General features: G+C 39.0%; 1 protein-coding gene across 5 annotated transcripts in view; it reads right to left on the reverse strand.

Moving 5' to 3' along the window:
* USP6NL (USP6 N-terminal like) overlaps positions 1-26322 on the reverse strand; it is a 180578-nt gene that overhangs the window by 55107 nt on the left and 99149 nt on the right. For all 5 annotated transcript variants that reach the window (XR_009356474.1, XR_009356473.1, XM_059183798.1 and 2 more), the window contains 3 exons: positions 23543-23610; positions 21442-21524; positions 9630-9669 (listed from right to left, as the gene is read on the reverse strand). Coding sequence is in view for 3 of the 5 variants with exons in the window: in XM_059183798.1 (XP_059039781.1) it covers positions 9630-9669; positions 21442-21524; positions 23543-23610 (191 nt within the window). In the remaining 2 variants the exon portion in view is untranslated. The remainder of the gene's footprint in view (positions 1-9629; positions 9670-21441; positions 21525-23542; positions 23611-26322) is intronic.

Genomic DNA, 26322 nt, shown 5'->3' on the forward strand with positions numbered 1-26322 from the left:
ACAAAGTACGTACAATCGTCTCTATTTTACAAATAAGGAAACAGAGGCACAAGGTGGTTTATTGGCTTTCAGAGTCCCCTCCGTAGTAAATTCAAGTGCGAAGAGCGGTTCACAGCCAGGCAGTATGGCTTCAGGACCTGCCCTCTGAGCCACCATAGCAAGGTCTCCTGTTCCCACGTGGCCTCTGCACAGGTCACGAGACTAAGGTTTCCAATGAAAGCAATGGCTCCTTATCAATGGTCTTCAACACAGACCCACACAGGCAGATGACATTTGCCCACCAACAGTATTTTTAGATTTAGAAGAAGCATAAAATCCCAAAGAAAATCCTGATTTTAAGAAAAGATCCTCATTTTCCAAAAATGAAAATATTTTTAGGGAATTTTACTTTTAGGCACATTTTTTAGACTCTTTAATTACTTAACTCTTTCTAAAAATTGTGATGGGTTTTTCATAATAAAAGATGATCATTCGTGAGCAAAACATATTGCTATAATTCCCATATTTCAAAAGACTAAGCATATTCTTCTATCTTTCTAATATCACTATATTATTAGTGATAAAATGCTGCAGATGGTTCCAGAAATATGTTTAATTGAAAGCTCGGTGAGGCACTGAAATCTAATTAATGTTTCTGCTAAATGTGACTTTAGAGAAGGCCAAGCTGTGAAAAATTAAGATTGATCTAAGTTAAGTATTTTTTTGTTGTTGTTCTTCTGTACTTCCTCCCCTGACTTCTTCAAAGCACAGTCCCTTTCTCCTCCAACAGGAAAACACCAAATAATTCAAGCCAACCCAAGAGTATAATAACAGACACTTGCCAGGAACAACCCTGCTGAGACCTAGCAGGTCTCTTGCTATCTTTCATTTTTATGACTATGAATTATCAATGAATCACTTTAAAAAATAGTTATTCTTTTTTTTAAAGACATATTCTGTATTCCAATTCCTACCATATACATAATGTTAAATGCTATACATTAACATGCAAGGGCAAAACACACACACACACAATTTTAAAAACCATTAATAAAGTATGCTTTTCTTTCCCCTACAGGGAAGGAAAAAAAAAAAAAAAAGACACATCTTGGAAAAGCTCCCAGCTGCAGGACTTAAAAATTATGTATCAGCAGTTCCATCAGGTTTAAATGTTAATTCCATAATGCCATCAAGTCAACCACACCTGACTTGAATGCAAGTGTCTGTCCCCCTACCCCACTCATGAATCTCTAACTCGAGGATAAAATATACTTTATCACCAAACATGCTACAACTAACTGTTCCAGAACTTATTCTGAAGTAAGAAGTAACTAAAATCACAAGTAACAAATGGTTACTCTATGGTAACCAAACAAATGGTTTCTGGATTGCTCTAGAAAAACAGGGTAAGGAACCCCATCTTGTCGTGGACTCAGTAACATCAAGACAAACTAGACTATAAGACAGCAAGTGAGAATCTTGACGTACAAGCTCAGCAGACACTCCATCTCAACATATCCAAAACTACTTCCCTGACCATGCTGCTGTCACCCTGCTCTTCCCAAACATGAAGGAACAGCATCACTACCTACTAAGGCCACCAAACGTTCTAGTTTTTCTTGGTTTTCATCATCCTTTCCCTTCCATCCCACTCCCCAAACCACACTCTGCTGGTCCCAATCCCGGCTCTTGCTTTCAACACGCCCCCTACCCCAGTTCAGCATCCTAACTCCTAGATGAAGGCACTAGCTCCTTACTCGTAGCCCTGATAGTCTTCAATCCCGTCTACCAAAACTTTCAGAATGTGTCACGGTTAAAAACCCTTCCATGGCTACCCACGATCTACAAATGAAGTTCAAACTTCTACATGGACGGCCCTTCATGGTCCCATTTGCCTTCCAGCTTTACTCCTTGCTACTTGTAAGACCTGGCCACTCTGAAATCCTTGTCACTCCCAGCACATGATCTCATGTCATGCCTCTTTAATCAAAGTTGGCTATTTGTCTGCCAGTGATGCTCTTCCCCACCATCATTTAGGTAAAATGTATCCTCTCAAGACCCAATCAGATGTCAAAAGTCTGGAACCTTTCTCAAATGCCTCCATCCTCCAACCAGAATTAACTGTTCCTCAGCATGGCATGGACTAAGTTCCTAGCTGGCTGGATTCAAATCTTAATTCTGCCCCTTCCTATCTGTTTCATTTGGGGCAAGTTACTTAATCTCTCTATATCCTAATTGTCTTGTCTATAAAAATAAGAATTATTATGATTATTGTTCTAACACCTAACAGCTGTGCTTTAGTTGCCCTAAATACCCAAATCTTATCGTTGTTATTATTATTATTCAAGTATAAACTCCTTGAGAACAGGAACCATATCATATACTCTTATTTTAATTTCATCACCTAAAATAGTGGCTCTTTTACTTTAAAAGTCAAATAAATATAAACATAATTTATGTAAGAAAACATAAGTAAACAGCACTGTGAAACAATTAATAGCGTTCGGTGATCCCAGTGGTAGAGGGGTCGGAGGAGAAAGAAGATGAATGGATGGAACAAGATCATCAATACTTATGACAGCAATTCAATCACCGCGCGAGAGAAATAACCAGAAATGAACTATAATAGTCTCTCTTATGTTGCATAATGGTAAAAATGGTATCAGTCCTTCATATTGGCAACACTTTTCAAAGTACTGCCAAAGGGCAGAACTACTAATGTTAGAAGTCCGTACAAAATTGATAGTAGATAACTCTGTTGACTTCAACTATAGACATCTTACTTCTCCTAACTTTTATTTTGAAATACTTTAAACCTACAGAAGGTTAGAAGAACAGCACACCATATACTTCTACAGTTCCCCCTTGAACAACACGGGTCTGAACTGCATGGGTCTGCTTATATGCTGACCACAGCAGGGAACTATAAATGTATTTTTCTCTTCCTTACGATCTTCTTAAAACATTTTCTTGTCTCTAGCTTACTTTATTGTAAGAATACAGGATTTAACACATAAAGCATATAAAATACATTAATATATACTAATATATTAAATACAGTGATTAAGTTAATTGACTGTTCATGTCACCCATGAAGCTTCTGGTCAAGAGCAGCCTAAGTAGTTCAGATCTGGGGGAGTCTACAGTTGTATGTGGACTTCCAACTTCATGAGGGGTCACTCTGCTGTATGGTCAATGGTCAACTGTAATCTGTGTGGCACACTTTGAAGGACTGTGAACATCCTGGTCCTTAACAAGTCCGTGGTCTTATCATCCACTGATAATCTCTGCCTGAATAGATTCTGATTCTGATGGTGCTAAAATGATGTGGGTTTTTTTTTTTCCCGATGATTCCTTCTGTATTATTAACTGATACTTTTCTATTTCAAAGCTTTCCCTTCTAGCTCCTCCTCCCTTTCAAACAGCACTATGGCATAAAAGAACTATTTCATTCAATGTGTTAAAACTCACTATCGTCATTATTCTTTTAGAAGCTCAAATTGTCTCAAATTTGGCAGGACTTCCTCTTACCTGGTTGGAGATTTCCTCCTTTAATTGAAGCGGATCCTTTAGACATGCCCTATGTGGCACAAAATAATCAGGTTCACTTTACTTTTTACTTTTTCTACGCTAACCCTAGATTAGCCACTTCTTTAAGAAACAGTGGTTCAGTGTGCCTGGGTGGTTTAGTGAGTTAAGTGTCTGCCTTCAGGTCAATGATCCCGGGGCCTGGGACGGAGCCCCACATTGGGCTCCTTGCTCAGCAGGGAGTCTACTTCTCCCTCTCCCTTTGCCCCTCGCCCAGCTGGTACACTCTCTCACGCTCAAATAAATGAAAGTCTTGTTTTAAAAAAAAGAAAAAGAAGAAAAGAAACAGTCCTTCTTTTTAATGGGGAATGGTTTTCAAAAACTAAGATCTGGGTCCTAGGTGAGTACAACTGTTAAAAACAGATAGAAGCCACATTAGTATAGGAAAATTCTATTCTCCCAAGAATGTAAAAACAACATATATCAAGAGGAAAATAATGCCGAGGTCTTTGTGTCTATCCTATATTCCCTTTGCTACCTCTCTGTCACCTCCACTGACTATGGAAACGGGATATTGTTGTGCACTTTTCCTCCCATGAGCTGCTTTCAGAAAAGGACTAAACTTCCACTTGAAGTTTGCAATCTGATACCCGACTGTCCTAAGCGATGCCCCTCAGAATTGGACTGGCCCCTCCTGCTCAGGCAAGAAAGGTATAAAGGATTAAAACTGACTGCGACCAATGTCTCCCTTGCTGCTTCTCAATCTCCAGTGATTTCAGACTATATTTTTCACCCTAGGCAGGACCAAGTGAACAGTAAGTGCGTAAAAACTGCTGCATCCACGTGGTACTAACATATCCCCTGCATAGTCTTTCCTACCACTGATAACATCAATAACCCTGAGAATAACGCCTACACACATACACATGTACACATATGCACCACACATGGGTGGATATTAAATGGCCTTCTCTTTTAGAATAAGAAATCTTGGAACATTACCAAAGTTCAAGCCTTCAGATCCTTTCCTGTCTCTCTGTTTGAGTCTTAGGATGAGTGACTGGGACAGCGGACTGGAGTCACAGACACCTAGACCTCACCAGCAGAGGTCAGGAGAGGACAGGAAGTACTGGAAAGAGAGTCCCGTTGTGACAGAATAACGACACTGAAACGTCTACAGGTCCCGTATTTTGAGTAAGATTTCACACCACATAAAATTGAGATACAGTTTTTAAAGATATGAATAGGCTCCAATATTCCATAAGCTATGCAAAATACTGCATTACATAGAAGAATAGCTGAATTCATGAAAATTCATAGCCTTACATACCCTTTCCTCTTTATTAAAAACATCAATAAGCTCAAAGAAACAATATAATCCATTATTAATATTGTTCTCTGTGAGTAAATATAATAAGTGTAATTGTTTATTTGTTTAAATGCCTGTTTGGGGGACTCCAAAGCACTCTGCAAACATCAACACGAATCCTCTTATGAAGGGCTGCCCACTACTACCCCTATTTTAAACGGAGAACGGCCTTGGGCAAAATAATGCATGATGAAACTGGAACTAAAACCATGACGACTTGATCAGGCGTTAGTGTACAAATCTTGCCAAGTGGCAGTAAGCGCATGCTTCAAGGCTATGCTTTGTAAAGATTAATAAACACGCGTAGGATTCAGCAAGGTACTATCTCCACTGATGTTATTCAATGAAGTAATACATGCAGAATTTTTTATTAGCCGGGGCGCCTGGGTGGCTCAGTGGGTTAAAGCCTCTGCCTTCGGCTCGGGTCATGGTCCCAGGGTCCTGGGATCGAGCCCCACATTGGGCTTTCTGCTTAGCAGGGAGCCTGCTTCCTCCTCTCTCTCTGCCTGCCTCTCTGCTTACTTGTGATCTCTATCTGTTAAATAAAATCTTTAAAAAATAATAATAATAATTAAAAAAAAGGATCTTCTCTTAAAAAAAAAAAAAAAAAAGAATTTTTTATTAGCCTCCTGGAAACCGTAGGCTTGGCTATTAGGGCTAGGCAGTCACTGAAAAACAATGAACTAAACTTAACCCAGAAAAACTGGGGGAAATTCTGATAAACTCAAAAGTTTACAGTCTTAGACTGCTTTGCATATGTCTAAAGTTCTCATTACACTCTAAAGAGACCAAAAGTATACAAGGCGGGTCATGTAATAGGAGACAAAACTTCTACAAAAGGCATAAATGGAATCTCAATGAGCAGCCTCGGCATCCTGCATCTTTCTCAGTAAAAGACTGGCAAGTGCATATAAAATTACATCTTAATGTTAAATTATTAGGGTATGCATAGGGTTTTTTTTTAGTGACTTCCTATTATGCTCTTTAAAGCAAACTACCAATTAATTATAAGCATAATTGTACTGGGTGGGTCTTTTATTCTACAGGCAAGTCTCTTAAAAAACAAAAATGTAAAGACAACATCCCTCAGGCATGCATCCTCCACTAGTTTTTGTCTTCTATTTCTTCTTTCCCTCACTGTCACCCTTCTTGAACCAGCTGTATCACCAGTTCCCAGACTTCTGAACTTCCTGCACCAGAAAACTATGCAAAAGAAAAAGAGAAGCAGAGGCACTGAAGGAAGAAGTCTACACGGAGTTGCCAGATTTCGTTTTGCCAAATACGGATATTATTTTGTTAAAAGATACCTTCTAATTCTACTCTCCCTAATGTCTCAAATAAATGCCACTGTAATATTCAAAAGTGTTTAGGTCACCATATTTAGTGTTAAAAAGCAGCCGATATGTTCACTGAATTATGCATTCGGCCATCACTTACTAAGCATATATATATACTATATGCAGGGCTCTGTGTTCTGGGGGTACAGCAGTGAACAGAGTAGATACCCCCCCCCCAAAGAGATGACATCTTAGTGAGCAAACAGACAAATTAAAGACATGAGTAACATATTTAAAATGTGAAATAGTGTTAAGTGCTAAAGAGAAAAATAGGAAAGAGAGGGATAATTAGCAATGTGTGGGGGGAGGGAGTTCCCAATTTTCGATATGATGGTCACGGAGGAGGGTCTTATTCTGAAGGTGACATGTGAGAAAATAGCAAAGGAAATGGAATGTATCTCATAGCTACTGGGCGGTGAGGTAGGGAAGCGCCCCAGAAGAGGAAGCAGCCAAAGAAACAATATGGCAGGCATGCTCTGGAACCACTACGGAGGCCAGTAAGGAAGAGAAGGCAGTGAGGAGGAAATGAGAGCCTTAACAACGAGCACGTCATAAAGAGCTTTGAAGGCCACTCTAAGGCCTTCCTGTTTTACTGTAGATATGACTGAGAGGCAACACAATGTTCCAATCTGAGTGTCATGATCTTACATATTTTAACAGGCTCACGCTGTCTCTGTTGGTGAACAGGAAGATCATGGTGGAGAAAGGGGGACAACAGCAGAAGCAGGAAGACCGAAAACTCCAGAAGAGAGGTTATAGTGAACAGGGCGGCAGAAGTGGTGATGGTAAGTCATCACATTCTGAATACATCTTGAAGGAAGAGCTCACAGTGTTGATGAAATGCAGACTATGAAAGAGAGAAAGTCAAAGGTAACTTAAGAAGTTTTAGACTGAACAGCAAAGAAGCAGAGCTCCCATTTATTGACACAGGGAAGTGTGTTAACAGAATGGATTTAAAGAAAATACCAGACTCCTGTTTGGACATTTGTTAGAAATCTAAGTGCACAGATTAAGTCAGACATTTAAGTGTAGACATTTAAATGTATATACAAGGATATACAAGCATGGGATTCAGGGAGCCACAGATATGGATGGCATTTAAAACCAAAAGACGAGATGAGACCAAAAGGAAAAAATACAGACAGAAAAGAGAAGTTCCAAGACCTGGGCCCTGGGGTACCTCAAAGAACAGAGATCTAGGAGATGAGAAGGAACAAGCAGAGGAAACTGAGAACAAGCGGAGAGCCTGAGGGTCTGAAGGCTGGGAAGAAAGAATGTGTAAGAATGAGACCGTAGCCAACCACATCAAAAGCTGCTGGTAGGTCAAGAGGAAGACTGAATACTGCCTACTTGATGACACAGTATGTTGGTAATTCGAGACCCTAATACAGGCCAGGAGGGGGCTTGGGGAAAGGGTGGGAGTTAAAAATCTGATAGGAATGGATGCGAGAAGGAAAAGCAGGAATGAATGGAATAGAAAGGGTATAGACACCTCTTTCATGGAGTTTTGCTGTAAGACCAACAGAGAATCTGGGTAGTTCTGAGGAGGAAATGGATCAAAAGAAGACTGGTACTGGGGTGTTGTTTACAGGAGAAATAAGAAATTTTACTCTGCTGGGAACATCAAGCAGAAAGAGAAAGAACTCGGGAGATGGAGAGAAGAACAGCTCAAGTGATGTCAGTGAACAAGTGGAATCACTCACAGTGACAAGAGCCTCTAAGCACAGATGAAGACAGGTGGGTAGGTGTGGCTGTGGAACTCTGTGTAAGTTCTCTGATTGCTTCTATTTTCTTATAAGACACAAGAAGAAGATGAGCCGAGAGGACAAAGGAAGTACTGGAAGTTTGAGGAGTAAAGAGAATGTTCCAGTAGTTGAAATGGAGCAAAACCTGACTAGGAATAGCATGCTTTCCTAATGTGCAAGTTGGCCGGAATCAGGGCTGGACTTTAGTCCGGAGGAAGCAATAGAGACGAGGGAGTAAAGGTACGTGGAGTGATTACACGGCCCTACAGCAGAAGTTCAGCTGGGGAGAGAGGGAATGAAGCCATGAGCTTGGTGAGGGATAACGTAACAGTGGTTGTTATCAGTGAGGTTCAAGGATAACTGAAGTCAGAACACGGACAACAGAGAAAACGGTCACAGAGTGGAGAGAGATCCTCAGATTCCCATTTCAAACGGGACTGCTACTGGCCACCAAGAATCTCCCGCCCAGTGTCTCACTTGACCTTCCTCTAGTCATCGGATGTCAGTGAGTGGCTCCACGGCAGAAACTACCTCTTATTTGATCCCAGTATTCTAGGCAGCGCCTGGTCCACTGCTCGATACACAGCTGCTACTCAATGTACCTACTGTAAGAAACTCATCTGCCAAAACATCAAGGTTCTGATATGGGGAGAAGACGAGGCAGACACAAGAGAACCTGTGGAACCATCCGCAGGAAGTACCTGTAAGGATCTTTATATATTTCAAAGGACAATTCTGTCTGCATCTTAAAGGTACGCTTCATTTTCTTATTTTCAGAAATTTCTGACTTCAGACAGATTTTTCTAAAGTGTTTTTCGAATTCTCATTCTAATTATTTACCTCCATCATCTGAAACTCAGCCTCTTTCCCTGATCAAATATAAGCAAACCGAAGATAATCCCAATCAGTAGCCTGCCTTTCATTCTGCAATTCATTTTTTTAGTGCACAAAAAAAAAAAAAAAAGAAAGAAAGAAAGAAAGAGAAAGGGAAGGAGATTCCGACCAACCATAAAATATTCAATCCCTAGTTCTCATGCACACACAGCTATGGGACAAGCTCCTTGGTCAAGTATAATGAACACAGGGGGGCAATACTGAGTTTAAAAAAAAAAAAATGTGACAAGTTTACTATACATAAGATTTTTTAAAGTCCTTAAAAGCTAATGGGCTTATTTGACTAAAGCAAACTTCTGTTGTTGTTTATAGGAAATTGGGTTACAAGCTCATGGAATAGCTCTATTTAAAAAAGCTGCAGGTCTAGAATCCTGCTTTACTAGCTACAGAGCACATGAGAATCACTTGTGAAGCTTTCCGCAAATGACCTACCTGGGCTCCTGCCCAGAGAATCTGACCTAACAGACGGAGGAGGGTCCCCAAGCACCTGCGCTCTTCAAAGGCTCTACATTCGAAGCACTCCTAGACTGAGATTGTCTAGCAAACAAGTCTCTGAGAACTGCTACCTTCCTTTCTTTCAAGTATCTATCAGAAATTCAAAAAAATCTCCTAAAATTGATTCACTATTAATTACTTTCTTAGTGATACACTCTGGGTCAAATTTAAATGGCCGCACCATTTACATAACACGGCACTCAAAGTCACCAAGGTGGAAATTTTAATCCTCTGATAACATAATTCACTAGTGATGATAAAAACATGCAGAACTGGACTCACGCGTTCCACAGCTGCGTTGTGATTCGGGAGCTCCTCCTCACTGCAAAGAAGAAGAGAATATATGAAACAGTTAAAATCATAGCGAACTTTTTAAATATTATATACGTATAGATACAGATGATATACATGACCACCATCACAAGAATGGATCACACTACATAAGCTTCCATGCTACCAAATTCAATATAAAACAATTAGTGACCCTGAACCCACAAGGTCCCCTATCCCCCAATCTCTAGATATACACTGTCCAAGATAGTCTTCTCCAGCCACATGTGACTTTTTAATCTTAAATGTTAAGTTCAAATTAAATAATAATAACAATTCAGTTTTTCAGTCTCACCCCAGCCACAGTTCAAGTGCAAGACAGTCATGCAGAAAGAGGCTATTGTTTTGAACACTGTGTATATAGAAAGAATATTCCCACCACTGCAGGAAAAGTCCTACTGGACAACACTCCTACAGAACAGGAGTCAGCAACCTTCTTCTGGGAAGGTAAATATTTAAACAGTAAATACAATGGGCTTTGCACACCGTATAGTCTTTGTCATTAACTATTGAACTGTTACGTTGTATTGCACACACAGGTAATAGTATACTAAGTGCGATTTTATTCTCACAAAACATTTTCAAAAACAGGTGGTGAGCTGACTGTGATATGGTCATAGTTTGCCAACCTCTACTTGACAACATCACCTCCACTCCGTGGCTCAAACTATGGCCTATAACAAATGACTGCTTTTCACAAAATGATAAAAGGATCGGGACACCTGCGTGGCTCAGTCAGTTAATTGTCTGCCTCCGGCTCGGGTCATGATCCCAGGGTCCTGGGATCAAGCCCCGCATTGGGCTCTCTGCTCAAGGGGGAGAGTCTGCTTCTTCCTCTCTTTCCCACTCCTGCTCTCTCTGTGTCTCAAATAAATAAATTAAAATCTTAAACAAATAAATAAATAAATAAATCAGCCTCCAACAGATTAATGAATGAAAAAGGAAAATCTAATTCTATACATCAGGAAAGCTTCATCTGTCAAAACTCCAATGGGGATGAGATTTTTAAATATGTAACAAAAGATCAAATTCATTCCCTGATACAGTAATACTATGGTATCAGCTCTAACCTGAAACATGCTGAGCCTCTTGTATTAACAGAAAAACAATGCACTATCTGTAACAAAGTTCTGAGCATTGAACTGTAACCTCAGTAATACTGATGGTTGGGCAATGATACAGATTCTCCTCTTAGTTTCTCTTAAACCACATAATACCACGCATATTAGTATTCCAGAATCCAGTATGTTCGAAGGCACTCTTCTGCTACTTTGAAGAGTCCTCGGGTGAACCACAAACCAACCTACAGCAATGAAACTGACAGAAATTCCAACAGCCAAAGGAGATCTTAAAGAGATAGTTCAAACCCTTCACTTCAGAGATAAGAAGCTAACATTTCGCTTAGTTACAGTCATTTAGCCTAATACAGAGATGTGCAATCCAATCGCTCTAGCCCTGTGGGTTCAAACGAAGATGAATAAGATCTTTGGTTTGTGGAGTGGTATATGGAGAAAAGGCTTAGAAACCAATTCTCAAAAAGAAAAAAAGGATTTGAGGATTTAATATAAAAGTTTTTTTTTTAACGTAAAATGTCCACTCTCACCTTACTGAAGGTGACACCTGGGTTTTTTTTGTTGTTGTTTTGTTTATTAAATTTTCATATACTCATAGTCTACATTTCCCTGCTAATCAATCTGTACTCCTGATTACTAGAGCCAACGATGTATGAATGGTACAGGATGTAACTTCTAATTTATAAGTACATCTATCCCTTCTTCACTTACTGGCAAAAAAAGGGCTTATCGGCACCGCTGGAATTTGTTTCTTAGGTGAACAGGGTCAGCAGGGACATCTTGAACGACCAGGAACATCTGACACCCTTTGCGCACACTGAGACCGGTATTTCTGGGGTGAGCAGGCTGCCCTGGGCAAGAGCAGCTTTTTGTGCAGCTGATTTAAGAAGCTCCTGATAACTGTTTGTTTGAACTTTCCCAACTGCAAATGAAGCGCCGATCCCGGCGGCTTACCACACGACTAGCTCTTTGGGTACAGCTCTTTGGGTACAGCTCTTTGGTGTCCTCCTCCTGACTCGACAAGACTAACAGACCTCACTGTGCCTGTTCCCAGCACTGAATCAGAACCAACTTCCGCACTCGTCTGTGGAGTGGGGCTCATCATCTATCTGCTTGGGCCACGTGGCCTGTGGTGCTCACGTCCTACAGACGTGAATTTCACCTGTGAAATTCAACATGAGACCGCACTGCTCTCAGCATCCTGCCCCACCTTACCATCAAGCCATACTCCAGAAAGCCCTGGGAGAGGGAGATGCAGGACCGAATGCACAACTGAAGTCAGCCAGAGGTGACATCCAGATGTAGACAAGATCGGGTGTTGGATTTCTTTCCATCTTGATATATTACGTGATTTCCTTTTGCCCTGTCACAACCCCCACCCCAGGATCTGCTTGCCTGTGCAGGAACATCATCATATCCCCAGACAGTTACTGAACTCCTACTAACCAAACCTTTTTTCGTATGCATTTTTTAAATTTATTTTTTAAATTTTTGATTGAGATATAACTGACATACAACATTGTATGAGTTTTAAATGTACAAGACAATGATTTATATATATATATGTATATATATATCACAAAATGATTATTATTTTAAGCTTAGTTAGCATCTATTACCACACACAGCTACACGTTTTGGGTTTTCCCCTGTGATAAAAACTTTTAAGATCTACTCCCTTAGCAACTGTGAAATATACAACACAGTATTATTAACTATAGCCGCCACGCTGTACACTCCATTTCCAGGACGTATTTACCTTATTACTAGAAACTTGTACCTTTTGACCATTTTATCCTATTTTGCCTACCTCCCAGCACCACCGCCACTCCCCATCCCATCTCTGGCAACCAGCAACCTGTTCTCTGTATCTATTAGTTCATTTTTTTTGTTTGTTTGGTTGCTTTAGATTCCACATATAAATGATAACATACAGTATTTGTCTTTCTCTGATTTATTTCACTTAGCATAATGTCCTCAAGGTCCACCCATTTTGTCAAAACGGTAAAATTTCAGAGGCCGAATAATATGCCTCTGTGCGTGTGTGTGTGTGTGTGTACACATATTTTCCTTATCCGTTCATCCATCAACGGACAACTTAGGTTATTTCCATGTTTTGGCTACAATGAAGCCAATTAACGGCAGGGGGCGGGGTACAAAAATCTTTCTGAAATACTACTTTCCCTTTAGATAAATATCCAGAAGTAGAATAGCTGGATCATAAGTAGTTCTATTTTGGGGGAGGGGGTGAAGATTTTATTTATTTGTGAGAGAGCACAAGAAGGGGGCTCAGCAGGCAGAGGGAAAGCAGGCTCCCCAGTGAGCAGAGAGCCCAATGCCAGACTCAATCCCAGGACCCTGGGATCATGAGCTGAGCCGAAGGCAGATGCTTAACTGACTGAGCCACCCAGGCTTCCCTAAGTAGTTCTAGTTTTAATTTTTTAAGAAACCTCCATACTGTCTTCTTTCATAGTAACTGCGCCATTTTCACTCCTACAGGCAGTGCAGGGGGGCTCCCTTTTCTTCACATCCTTGCCAAAAGCTGTTGTTTCTTGTCTTTTTGATTATAGCTATTCTAACAGGTATGAGGTGACATCTCACTGTGATTTTCATTTGGATTTCCCAATAATAGGGGATGTTAAGCATATCTTCATGTGTCTGGCAGTCATTTGTATGTCTTCTTTGGGAAAATGTCTATTCAGGTTCTTTACCCATTATTTAATCAGATTTTTTTTTTTACTTATTTGCATGAGTTCTTTATATATTTCGGATATTAATCTCTTATCAGATACCTAATTTGAGAATACTTTCTCTCATTTGGTAGGTTGCCCTTTTTATATGCTGTACAGAAGCTTTTTGGTTTGATGTAGTTCCACTTGTTTATTTTTGCTTTTGTTGTCTCTGTCCTTGGTATCAGATCCAAAAAATCAGAGCCAAGACCAATGTCAAGGAGCTTACAGCCTACGTTTTCTTCTAGGAGTTTTATGGTTTCTGTTCTTATGTTTAAGCCTTTAATCCACTCGCTCTTCTGCATGTGGCTGCCCAGTTTTCCTACCACCACTTAATGAAGAGTGATCTTTGTGATCCCCATTGTATATTCTTGGCTGCTTTGTTATAAATCAACTGACCATAAATGCAGAGGTTTATTTCTGGACTCTCAATTCTGTTCCATCAATCTATGTCTCTATTTTTACACCAATACCATAATGCTTTGACTACTCAAGATCTGTAACAAAGTTTGAAATCATGAAGCATGATGCCTCCAGCTTTGTTCTTTTCTCTCAAGACTGCTTTAGCTATTTTGGTCTTGTGTGGTTCCATACAATGTTAAGACTATACACATTGTATTTCTGTGAAACAGGTCATTGGGCATTTCGCAGGTATTACACTGAATCTGTATATAGCATTGGGTAGTATGGACATTTTAACAAAACAATTCTTCCAATCCATGAGTATGGAACTTCTTACATTTCTTTCATCAATGTTTTACAGTTTTCATAGTATCTCTTTTTCTCCTCGGTTAAATTGATTTCTACCTATTTTATTCTCTTTGATGCAGTTATAAACAGAATTATTTTCTCCATTTCTTTTTGATAGTTTTTACAATGTATACAAATGCAACTGATTTTTATATATTGATTTTGTATGCCACAACCTTACTGAATTCATTTATCAGTTCTAACAATTTTCAGTGGAGTCTTTACGGTTTTCTATATATAAAATCATTTCATTTGCAAATAGAGACAGTTTTACTTCTTCTGTTTCAATCTGGATTTTTATTTCTTTTTCTTGCCTAACTGTTCTGGCGAGAACTTCCAGCACTATGTGAATAAAAGTGGGAAGAGTGGACATCTTTGTCCTGTTCCTGATCTTGGAGGAAAAGCTTCAGCTGCTTACCACTGGGTATGATGTTAGCTGTGGGTGTGTCTTATGGGGCCTTATTCCTTATGGGGTCCATTCCCTCCACACTCGATAGATGCTGAATTGTGAAAATAGTCTTGAGACTGCTTCAGTGGATGAAAGAGCAACAAGATGGTCAAGTTTTCCCATATGGATTCTCTTGCATTATTGCTCCATATCTAAAACCTTTTATACAAAATCTGCTGTGTGCACAACACTGAATGCCACAGAATTTTCCCTCCTCAAACTTCTGTGATGGCGTGCATTAATCTTCACAGCCTTAAGGAGAAAGCAGAGGACTGCTGCCTTCCCAAAAGCTACATCTGATGTCTAAAATACCATGTCAAGCCCGGCACCAACCTCAAACACAGTGGCTGGCAGGCTGCAGGAGGGCACTCAACGCTGCTGAGTGAGCATATGAAAAAAAAAAGGGTGAACCCTTGCCGGCACGCATATATGCACCTTCCCCTTGCCACATAAGTATACTCCAAGCAGACGAAGGAAAGACTGAAGTCTGGATGAGTGCAGAGTATTCCTTCAGGTGAGCAAACTACAGCCCCATGGGTCAAATCTGGCCCACAGTCTGCATTTGGAAATAAAGTTTCGATGAACACTGTTCATGGATGGTCTGTGGTTGTTTACATGCTACACCAGTAGAGTTGAATCATTAAGTTTGAATCACAAAGATCACAAGGTCTACAAAGCCAAAAATATTTTACATCTAACTCTTTAAAGAGAATGTTTGCCTAACTCGACTTTAAAAAATGAAGGTTTGTCCTCTGAAGGAAAGAGGTCCATAGAAGTTGCTAAAAGAAAATGCCAAGCTAAGAGCAAGAAGCCATGCCTCATAGAAACACATTAAGTAAAAACAACAACATGGTCATCCCTGGAAAGAGAGGGGCCTTAACTCAATCTGTTTTCATCTACTTTAAACTTAGAAGAATTATTTACTAGAGTACATGTGCCTGTTATTTTTCAATATCTCAGGGGGCATATTTCTGTAAGACAAACTTTCAGTGGGAAACTAAAAATTTGTTAAAATCAGTAAACTGAATATGTTGACTACATTTTGTGTCTGCAGTTAAGTATGTCTAAGTTAAGATTTACTCTAATCACAAGGATTAGACAAAGAGTTCACAAGCTCTTGTCATCAAAACAGAGGTTCTTCAAAAACAAAAACACCTTTATTTTGGCTTTCAAATATTTATGTAGTCATAGTGAATTACAAACAATCTGCTAATTTTTGGAAATATACATGTTTTGATTAGTTGAAAATCTGAAGCTTGATATTAATTTTATCTTTATTTTTGATACAATTTCCTTCTAATTCTATTAATAACTTCTGACCTAAAAGCTCTATCATTATCCAAATTCCAAGCATTCCAAGCTGAACAGACTAGCAGTGACTATTTTTTATAACAATGCTGAAAGTTCAAATTTCGAAATTTCTCTAACTCTTAAATGTGCTTGGTTTCTCCAATCTCCAGATGTAACTGTGTCACAGGCATGCAGACCAGGGACAACTCCCCATTTCTGAATCCTAGACAAAGACCATCCTGTTGCCACATCAAGCCAAGCTGGTTTGGCAACAATTTTTATATTTATTGTGAAATCTCTTAAAAAGCCAAGTTAGGCCTATACTGCAGTTGTTAGTACGGTCACATACCATAACAAGCAATTTAAATTACTAAAACTATGATCAGATATGAAGTCAGCAGCCTTCGGAGAAGATCACAAAGTTACTTTTGGCCACTGTATTGTATTGGCATTGACACTTAAAACCCAATTCACTGCAGAACCAATGAAAAATTGCACACAACTAAAAGAGCAGAAAAAAGTGCTCTTTGATCAAGGTGCAATAGAAAGCAGTATCTAAATGCCTAGGCCAAGTTTATTTATTTATTCAACAATGCAAAAAAACTTTAGGCTACAGTGACAAGCAATGGAAGGCACCAGCAGCAATCTCTCGAGGAAAGTGTTTTACTTATATTAGGCATTGTAACAAAAATCAATTAGTTTGGTGAAATTTAACAAAGCCTAACATTATATTAAAATGCATTTCTCTGCTTCATTATTTTCATTTGTGGTGGATGCTGCAGGACTGCACCATGGTATAAATTTAAAAATTAGTATGAGAACTGGTACCAACTGGTTTCATTTGCAAAGAAAATTAGTATGAGAACTGGTACCAACTGGTTTCATTTGCAAAGAAGTGGTGAGCTTAGCTATCTGACTTTACCTTCATACAAGTGACTGCCTTCAAATTTCTTTCCAGGCATGTCAAAGCACTTTTGTGTTTCTCTTATTTAAAATACAGAGGGCACATACCTCAATATCATCAAAGCCATCTATGAAAAACCCACCGCAAATATCATTCTCAATGGAGAAAAACTGAAAGCTTTTCCGCTAAGGTCAGGAACACGGCAGGGATGTCCATTATCACCACTGCTATTCAACATCGTACTAGAGGTTCTAGCCTCAGCAATCAGACAACAAAAGGAAATTAAAGGCATCCAAATCGGCAAAGAAGAAGTCAAATTATCACTCTTCGCAGATGATATGATACTATATGTGGAAAACCCAAAAGACTCCACTCCAAAACTGCTAGAACTTATACAGGAATTCAGTAAAGTGTCAGGATATAAAATCAATGCACAGAAATCAGTTGCATTTCTCTACACCAACAGCAAGACAGAAGAAAGAGATATTAAGGAGTCAATCCCATTTACAATTGCATCCAAAACCATAAGATACCTAGGAATAAACCTAACCAAAGAGACACAGAATCTATACTCAGAAAACTATAAAGTACTCATGAAAGAAATTGAGGAAGACACAAAGAAATGGAAAAATGTTCCATGCTCCTGGATTGGAAGAATAAATATTGTGAAAATGTCTATGCTACCTAAAGCAATCTACACATTTAATGCAATTCCTATCAAAGTACCATCCATCTTTTTCAAAGAAATGGAACAAATAATGCTAAAATTTATATGGAACCAGAAAAGACCTCGAATAGCCAAAGGGATATTGAAAAAGAAAGCCAACGTTGGTGGCATCACAATTCCGGACTTCAAGCTCTATTACAAAGCTGTCATCATCAAGACAGCATGGTACTGGCACAAAAACAGACACATAGATCAATGGAACAGAATAGAGAGCCCAGAAATAGACCCTCAAATCTATGGTCAACTAATCTTCGACAAAGCAGGAAAGAATGTCCAATGGAAAAAAGACAGCCTTTTCAATAAATGGTGCTGGGAAAATTGGACAGCCACATGCAGAAAAATGAAACTGGACCATTTCCTTACACCACACACAAAAATAGACTCAAAATGGATGAAGGACCTCAATGTACGAAAGGAATCCATCAAAATCCTTGAGGAGAACACGGGCAGCAACCTCTTCGACCTCTGCCGCAGCAACATCTTCCTAGGAACAACGCAAAAGGCAAGGGAAGCAAGGGAAAAAATGAACTACTGGGATTTCATCAAGATCAAAAGCTTTTGCACAGCAAAGGAAACAGTTAACAAAATCAAAAGACAACTGACAGAATGGGAGAAGATATTTGCAAACGACATATCAGATAAAGGACTAGTGTCCAGAATCTATAAAGAACTTAGCAAACTCAACACCCAAAGAACAAATAATCCAATCAAGAAATGGGCAGAGGACATGAACAGACATTTCTGCAAAGAAGACATCCAGATGGCGAACAGACACATGAAAAAGTGCTCCATATCACTCGGCATCAGGGAAATACAAATCAAAACCACAATGAGATATCACCTCACACCAGTCAGAATGGCTAAAATCAACAAGTCAGGAAATGACAGATGCTGGCGAGGATGCGGAGAAAGGGGAACCCTCCTACACTGTTGGTGGGAATGCAAGCTGGTGCAGCCACTCTGGAAAACAGCATGGAGGTTCCTCAAAATGTTGAAAATAGAACTGCCCTATGACCCAGCAATTGCACTATTGGGTATTTACCCTAAAGATACAAATGTAGTGATCCAAAGGGGCACATGCACCCGAATGTTTATAGCAGCAATGTCCACAATAGCCAAACTATGGAAAGAACCTAGATGTCCATCAACAGATGAATGGATCAAGAAGATGTGGTATATATACACAATGGAATACTATGCAGCCATCAAAAGAAATGAAATCTTGCCATTTGCAACAACATGGATGGAACTAGAGCGTATCATGCTTAGCGAAATAAGTCAAGCAGAGAAAGACAACTATCATATGATCTCCCTGATATGAGGAAGTGGTGATGCAACATGGAGGCTTAAGTGGGTAGAAGAAGAATAAATGAAACAAGATGGGATTGGGAGGGAGACAAACCATAAGTGACTCTTAATCTCACAAAACAAACTGAGGGTTGCCGGGGGGAGGGGGTTTGGGAGAAGGGGTTGGGATTATGGACATTGGGGAGGGCATGTGATTTGGTGAGTGCTGTGAAGTGTGTAAACCTGGTGATTCACAGACCTGTACCCCTGGGGATAAAAATATATGTTTATAAAAAATTAAAAAAAAAAAAATAAAAGTACACAGATAAATTGAAAAAAAAAAAATAAATAAAATAAAATACAGGACAGCAGTAACAGGCAGTATACTGCAGAAGTTCAGAACACAGGCCCTGCTGTAAGACTGCAAAAGGTCTACATCCCACATCTAACACGGTCAACACAACTCGGGCCAGGTGGTTGACCTCTTTCTGCTTCAGTTTCATCTGAATAAAAGATAAAAAGAGTGCCTATCCCATAGAGTTTTTGAGAGAAATAAATGAGCTACCTGTGTAAAGGGCTTAGAATGGTGCCTGGCACACAGTAAGTGCTCAATAAATACTACCTAATATTATTAAGATAAATAATGGACTGACTAAACATGTTTCAAGCAATGAGAAAAAGAGATTTTTAGGTAATTACTAGATCCTTTTGGAATACACAGGTTTTTCACATGTAGTTTGTATTATATAGACCATTTTATGATATAAACATCTCTTTTGGTGGTTCGCTCCCAATATACAGTCCCTTGAGAAGGTTAAAATCAAGTAAGTTATAGTGTACCCTCTGAATCGAAATCTGGGACAGAGCCCAGAAATTTACTTTTAAGAAAAATTTCTCAGATGACTCTAGGTGTGTAGACAAGTTTGGGACCCACTGATCCTGACAGGGCCAAAAGCTCAAACTGTCCTTTAAAACTCCATCACATACCTCAGATCTGCACACTAACCCACACAAATATGTAACCATTTCCTGCCACATTTGTGGTCAAGCTTGATTTATTAAAAAAAAAAAAAAAAATGTGGAAGTGGGGGTTTAATTTAAGAATAGTGTTTCATCATAGTTAAATACTGCTCTGCTAGTCTGTTATGTTCAAAGTCTTCTAATTTTAACTACTCAAGGGAACACTCTGGTTATGTCAATAAGTATAATAATAACACCTTATATTTGTCCAGACCTTTAGACGGCATTACTTATATGGCATTCTATCATTTTATTTCTTTTTTTTTTAATTTTTTTTTAAGATTTTATTTATTTATTTATTTGACAGAGAGAAATCACAAGTAGATGGAGAGGCAGGCAGAGAGAGACAGAGGGAAGCAGGCTCCCCGCTGAGCAGAGAGCCCGATGCGGGACTCGATCCCAGGACCCTGACATCATGACCTGAGCCGAAGGCAGCGGCTTAACCCACTGAGCCACCCAGGCGCCCCTCTATCATTTTATTTCTTCAAAGATCCCACCATATCCTAAAGTATGCAGAGCAGTGGTGATTCCATTTTACAAACGAGGCGTGACAGGGTTAACTGCAACAAGCGAAGGCACTAGAAGGGCACACATTCTCTAACTCCCAGAACTATTTCTCTTCACTTTGTTCACTTGCTCTATCCAAAGAAAAACAAGATACCGAAAAACACTTTCCAAATAAAAGAAAACTCAACAGAAGGAGAAAAAGTCTGAGTACAAGTTACTGCTATGAACTATCAAAAAAATTGTATTTTTTCCTTCAAAATGTAATCATGTATCCTAACATTAAAAAAAAAAAAACCCAAACTCTAGCTTTTTCCTATTTATAATTAATGAGACTGGAAAAGAATAAATTTGAATGAGAAATTACTCACTAAATTGGATGGAAGCAAGCAAACTATAGAGTTGAATTCTAGATCTAGACTGTAGGGATCTGCCCAAACACCACCGGAACCAGAACAGGCAGAATTCACATCATTAGCGGGATGTTCTCAAGAGTCAAAATCACGTTAGCCCCTTTACAGTAGTCCAGACCTCTCTCAACTCTTTATATAACATACTCAGGATAAATGGAATTAATTGTGAGAAGCAATAACACAAAGACATCTATAACTATGGGAAAGATCAACTGCATTTCCTTTCATAGCTAATTTTTAGGCTGCGTAACACTGAAGTTCTAACTGCTAATTATTTTTAAAATGAATTTACATAAAATGAAATGTCTTGTAATTATTTTTGAAATGCAAATTATTATTCATTTCCATTTAATTCTGCTAAATTATTAATACAACTCACTTATTACACTTTATGTTCTTACTAAAATACAACAAGTATTAAAGACTGTATTCTTAACAATATAATTCAATGTTAATCATAGAGGTTAAAAATGCCAGGAATTTAATAACAAAAGCACATGCAGGACTACTCCTGGAAACTTACTCATAGCCGTGTGATTAAAAATAAAGCAAATCAATATAACAGGTCACCATAGAAACATTATAATAAAAAAGTTAGCTTTCAATCGATGCAACTTACTGTAAAAAGCCAAATCTATCCGTGACTTTGTAAACAAGGTAATCAGCATCCTCCCAAGGTTCAATCTCTGCGCCTTCTCGTCCCTGTAATTGGGGACAAAGAAGGGTATTATTGGGAATTTATAAAACTGAACAATTACTTAAAAGAAAAAGTCCACAAAACAGGAGCTTTTTTATGAATTAATAATAAGAGCTAGAAATAAGGCACTATCAGCCTAAATTAACTTAAAAAAAAAACTACTTTTGGCAATTAAATCACTATTTCCCAGTGACAAGCTTCAGAAGATCCTGTAAGGCAGCAACAGCTGACATGCAGCTAAGCCCTGATCGGACTTGGGTTTACGTGAGAAGTCAACTGAGAAAGAGAGAGCAATGAAGGGTAAGAAAGCCACTCTGACTAAAACATGTGTTGTAGAAAAAACTGTTTCTTACTTCTCATCCAAACTTCCCAGAAGAGTAAGCTATCCACCTTGTCTCTCTTACTTCACAGCTACATCAACCTTGACATTACTCTTGCCAACGTCAAAAATTATCTGCCACTGTTCAATCCAGTGGATGCTGTTCAGTTCCGATCTAGTAGATTCCGTTCAGTGCGTTTGTCGATGTTTCTCGCCCCCATTCCTCAAACTTCATCACACCAGCCTCTCTTGGCTCTCCTCATACCATCCAACTCTTCTTTTCATGGGTCTTCATGGGTCCCCCTTAACCGTCAGTGTGCCCATAGCTCTGCCCTCAGCCCATTGCTCTTCTCGTTCTACTTTTGAAGCCATTAATTAGCATGGATTAGAGAAGGAACATCAAATGTCTACACTGGTCCATCAAATTTTAGACTCAATACCCAACTGTCTTATGGACCCCTCCGTGTGCATATATTTTATCAATGACTGCACAATGGCTAGCCTAGTTCCTAACTATGATTTAACTGCATGGGGAGAAAAAAGTGCATGCAAACATGAATGAATGATAGTCCTATTGGTTTTAAATTAGTTAAGCAGTTGAATAAACTAATTAGGTTTTTCACAGACTCCACTAAAACCTATTCACAATAATGGGAAATTGTGTCTGATGCTCCAAACAACCAATTCAAAAACAAACTCTGGGAACGTAACTATTAAGTAGAGCAGTGCCTGTCTATATGCCTCTCCAGGAGCAGGGCACAGTCCAGATGGCTTTCTGTAATTCCATGTTCCTGTTACTCTCCCAAATAATCAAAAGTAACAGATATGTAATTACATGCAACTGAGATAAATATAAAACATGACATTTATAAATCTCTGCCTCCAACCCATTATAGACCTCAAGGAGTAAAGTAATAATAAGAAGACATGTGAACTGTCAACAACTGTGATATTCTAGGGCACCAAAAACCAGATTCCATAAATAACTTAGAGATAAAATGCTAATGGAGAGTATACATAATGTATAAGTTCAAATTTTCAGATGTGTGTTAAAATTTTAAGAGCATATATAAATTATAAATAAAATGGGTATTTAGTTCTATATGGTGCCATGGTCAAAAATTTACTGAATACCTAGCATGTGCTAGGAACTATTCCAGATATTTCGGATATAAGAGTAAGTCAAACAAAAGAAATCCTTACCCTCAGAGTGTACATTCTAGGAGTGAGAGCAGACAACACACAAAATAAGTGTAATATGAAGCATGCTGATATAGTAAGTGCTATAGTGAGAAATAAAGAAGAGAAGAGAGATCCAGAGAGCTGAGGAGTTATTACACAGTGTGGTCAGAGAAGATCTCACTAAGATAGCAGCATCTGGGTAAAGATCTGAAAAAGGTGAGGCAATGAGCCATGAGAATATCCAGGATAAAGTGTTCTAGGCAGAAGAAACAGCCAGTGCAAAGGCCCAGAGGCAGGAGCAAGCTTGCTGTGTTGTAAGAACCGCAGAGACCTGAGTGGCCACAGCACAGGGAAAGTGGGAGAGAAAATCTGGAGATGAAGTGAGGGAAAGAAAGATGACTTCAACTGCCACATGAAGTAAACAAACTGCTTCTGAATTTAAGCTCTCCAAACACAAAATCCATTTCTATTTATGTCTTTTCCTAATAAATACTTACTCAAAGAGTCAATATGAATACTTACTCTGTCATATTTAGCAACTATTTCAGCTCGCTCCTGGGCAAGTTTGAGTGCTACATCCTGGTCCGAATCTGTGGAGATCAAATTTAGATGATCCGTTATTTAAAGAACCAAAGTTAATTATTATATAACTAAGACAAAAGAGAAATAAAACAATAAATTGGTATTGCCTAAAAGGACAAACTAGCAAAATCAAATAAACTTAAAAGGCTGAGTTAAGTATCTGTAACTACAACTATGAAATATCGACGCATCTGCCATTTCAATAGTATAGATATTTTTAAAAAGCCAATTTGTTAACATAGCATTAACTTAGGGGAGATGATAAATTTTATCCCTTAAGAATCAATGTTGGATCTAATTTCAGAGAAATAAGTATTAAAGTAGAAACAAATGGAAAGCTCTAAGTTTTCAGATGAAATCCATCTGGTTATATGATGAGAACATTCAAGAAGGCTTTTACAAACTGAGCAAAGCAGCATACTATATACTTCAGGAGTTAAAAAAAATTATTTCTTCTACATGATGAAAATAATTACTTCTTCATTTGGCCTTTGAGGTCCCCCTCATCAGCTGTCCCAAGTGCTATGATAATCTCCAATCTTTCCGCACAGACATACCTTCTGTCTTACTACCACCCTGTATCTTTGTGAGAAACACAAACCTGACAACAGCAGTGGAGATCACAACATGAAATAGTATGCTTATGATTACATCCCGAGTACCATAAGGAAAAACAAAAGACCAATAATAACAGGCTATATCAAAGGCACCTCTTATCAAGGAGAAAAAAGACAAGCATTTCACTGGAAATTTGGGCAAAGGCCATGACCAAGAAAATTCCCAAGAGTTAACGATAGCAGCCGCGAGCATGTCTGTGTTCTCGGGAACTCTCTGGCAGACAGTAAGAGGTCGCCAGGCTTCAGATACTGTGAAAAGCACTTTACATGTCTTATCACATTTATTTCTCACGATGACACTCTAAGAGAGGTATCACATGAATTCTATCATTCAGACAGAAAAACATGAAGCCTAGCGATTTTAGCGAACTTGTCGAAGGTCACAGAACTAATAAAGAGCAAAACAGGGATTCACATCCAGCTACAATGGACTTACTTCATAGCCAGTATTTTTAAGGGTTACTTTCTAAAAATGATTACTAAAGACACAAGGAAGGACTTCCAGGGAGAGATGGCCGATGGAACGTACATTTTATATCCATTCTTCTTGAAACTCACTAAAATGACAACAGAGGGATTCTTTAAATCCTCTCCCTCAAAGGCCCAGCAAATGGTGGCTCCTAAGGAGGGGAAGGATGGGGTTGAACACAGAACGCGGACGAAAGGGGTCGAGTCCCTGAGATTGAGGGGATGCGCAAGCCTGAAGGAATGTGTGGAAGAGGCTGGGTGCAGAGAAGAGAACCCCGTGTTGGCCCTGCAGATCAGGAGACCAGCGCACCCGCTTGACTGCGGAAGCAGGAAGGGCGACCCAGGCCTGCATCTAGCACCATGGAAGGAAACAGAAAACGAAGCAGTCCGGGGAGTGGACGGTGGTTCCTTCTGGGCGGCGGACTGTGAGGCGGGAGGAGTATGGCAGTCAGCTATTTTTCAAAATAAGCCATCCAGACTGCTGAATCTTTAAACCAAGTATAGCTCTGGTAAAAATAAAATCTAAATATAAAAGCCAAGGCATGGGGAAAAGAAATCAAACTTATTAGAAACTGAGGAAATACAAGCTTTAAAATATCTTTGTACTTAGCTCGGACTGACCAAAAACCGCACTGATGTTACTCAATGCTGACAAGAGCGTGGGGAAATCGGCAGCAGCTTACTCTGCGGGGAGATTTATCAGTGTATAAAAATCTTTGTGGAAAGCAATTTGATAACATGTCTGCAGAATCTTAAAAAGAGGTATACCCCCAATTCCAAGTCTAGGGAGTTAGGCCAAGGAGATCATCGATATAACAATAAAAATTGGAAAAAGGGGAAATCTGTAAATTTTTAAATGTTTATTGGGGGGAAAAATGCTTATTCACTGCTTTTCTCAGACTACAAAGTGTCAATACGCTATCCTTTGGGGGAAACGTGAGTAAGTAATAGAATGGTTCAATAAAATAACAAAAATTCAGACCAGTTTAGATTTTCACAGTGAACTAATGTAGTCAGAAGTCCAGGATAATCAACTCAATTATATATTCATAATCCTAGTCCAGACTTACAGACCCCTGTCAATACCTTTTCTCTCTTCTATTGCCCAGCTTGACAACATTACACCCCTGCTTCTACAAAGGCGTAAGGAGAGCAAATTAATAGAAATTAAACTCAAACTAGGAAAGTTGACTACTTATTAAATTCCACTTCCATTATCAGAACAACTAAGCGTGCGTATCTATGGTGATCAGGCGAGAGTCAGTGGATGAGTGTGTTCTTTGAATATGGTCAATACCACCTTCATTCCTGCTACCAGTCCTAGAGTCTGAACCCTATTTCCTACTTAACAAGGACAGGTTTAAAAGTACAAAGACAAGAACTAGAAACAGTATGGAGCTGATAAGATGCAGAGTATCATGAGAAAGCATCATTGTGGTGAACTGAAAGATAGCAAGCTTTCCACAGATGATCTCTAGTCTAGAGATTTCGGGAAAGGAAAACCTAACCATGTAACAGGCCATACTGGAACTGAATGAAATTCTATCTTAATTTTATGAGAGAAAGATCATGTACTTTTATATGATTAGAGTAGTTGACATGGCTCTAAATCAAAGAAAAGTCAGTTCTAAATCT

This window comes from Mustela lutreola, chromosome 8 (assembly GCF_030435805.1).
Source record: "Mustela lutreola isolate mMusLut2 chromosome 8, mMusLut2.pri, whole genome shotgun sequence".
Lineage (NCBI taxonomy): Eukaryota > Metazoa > Chordata > Mammalia > Carnivora > Mustelidae > Mustela > Mustela lutreola.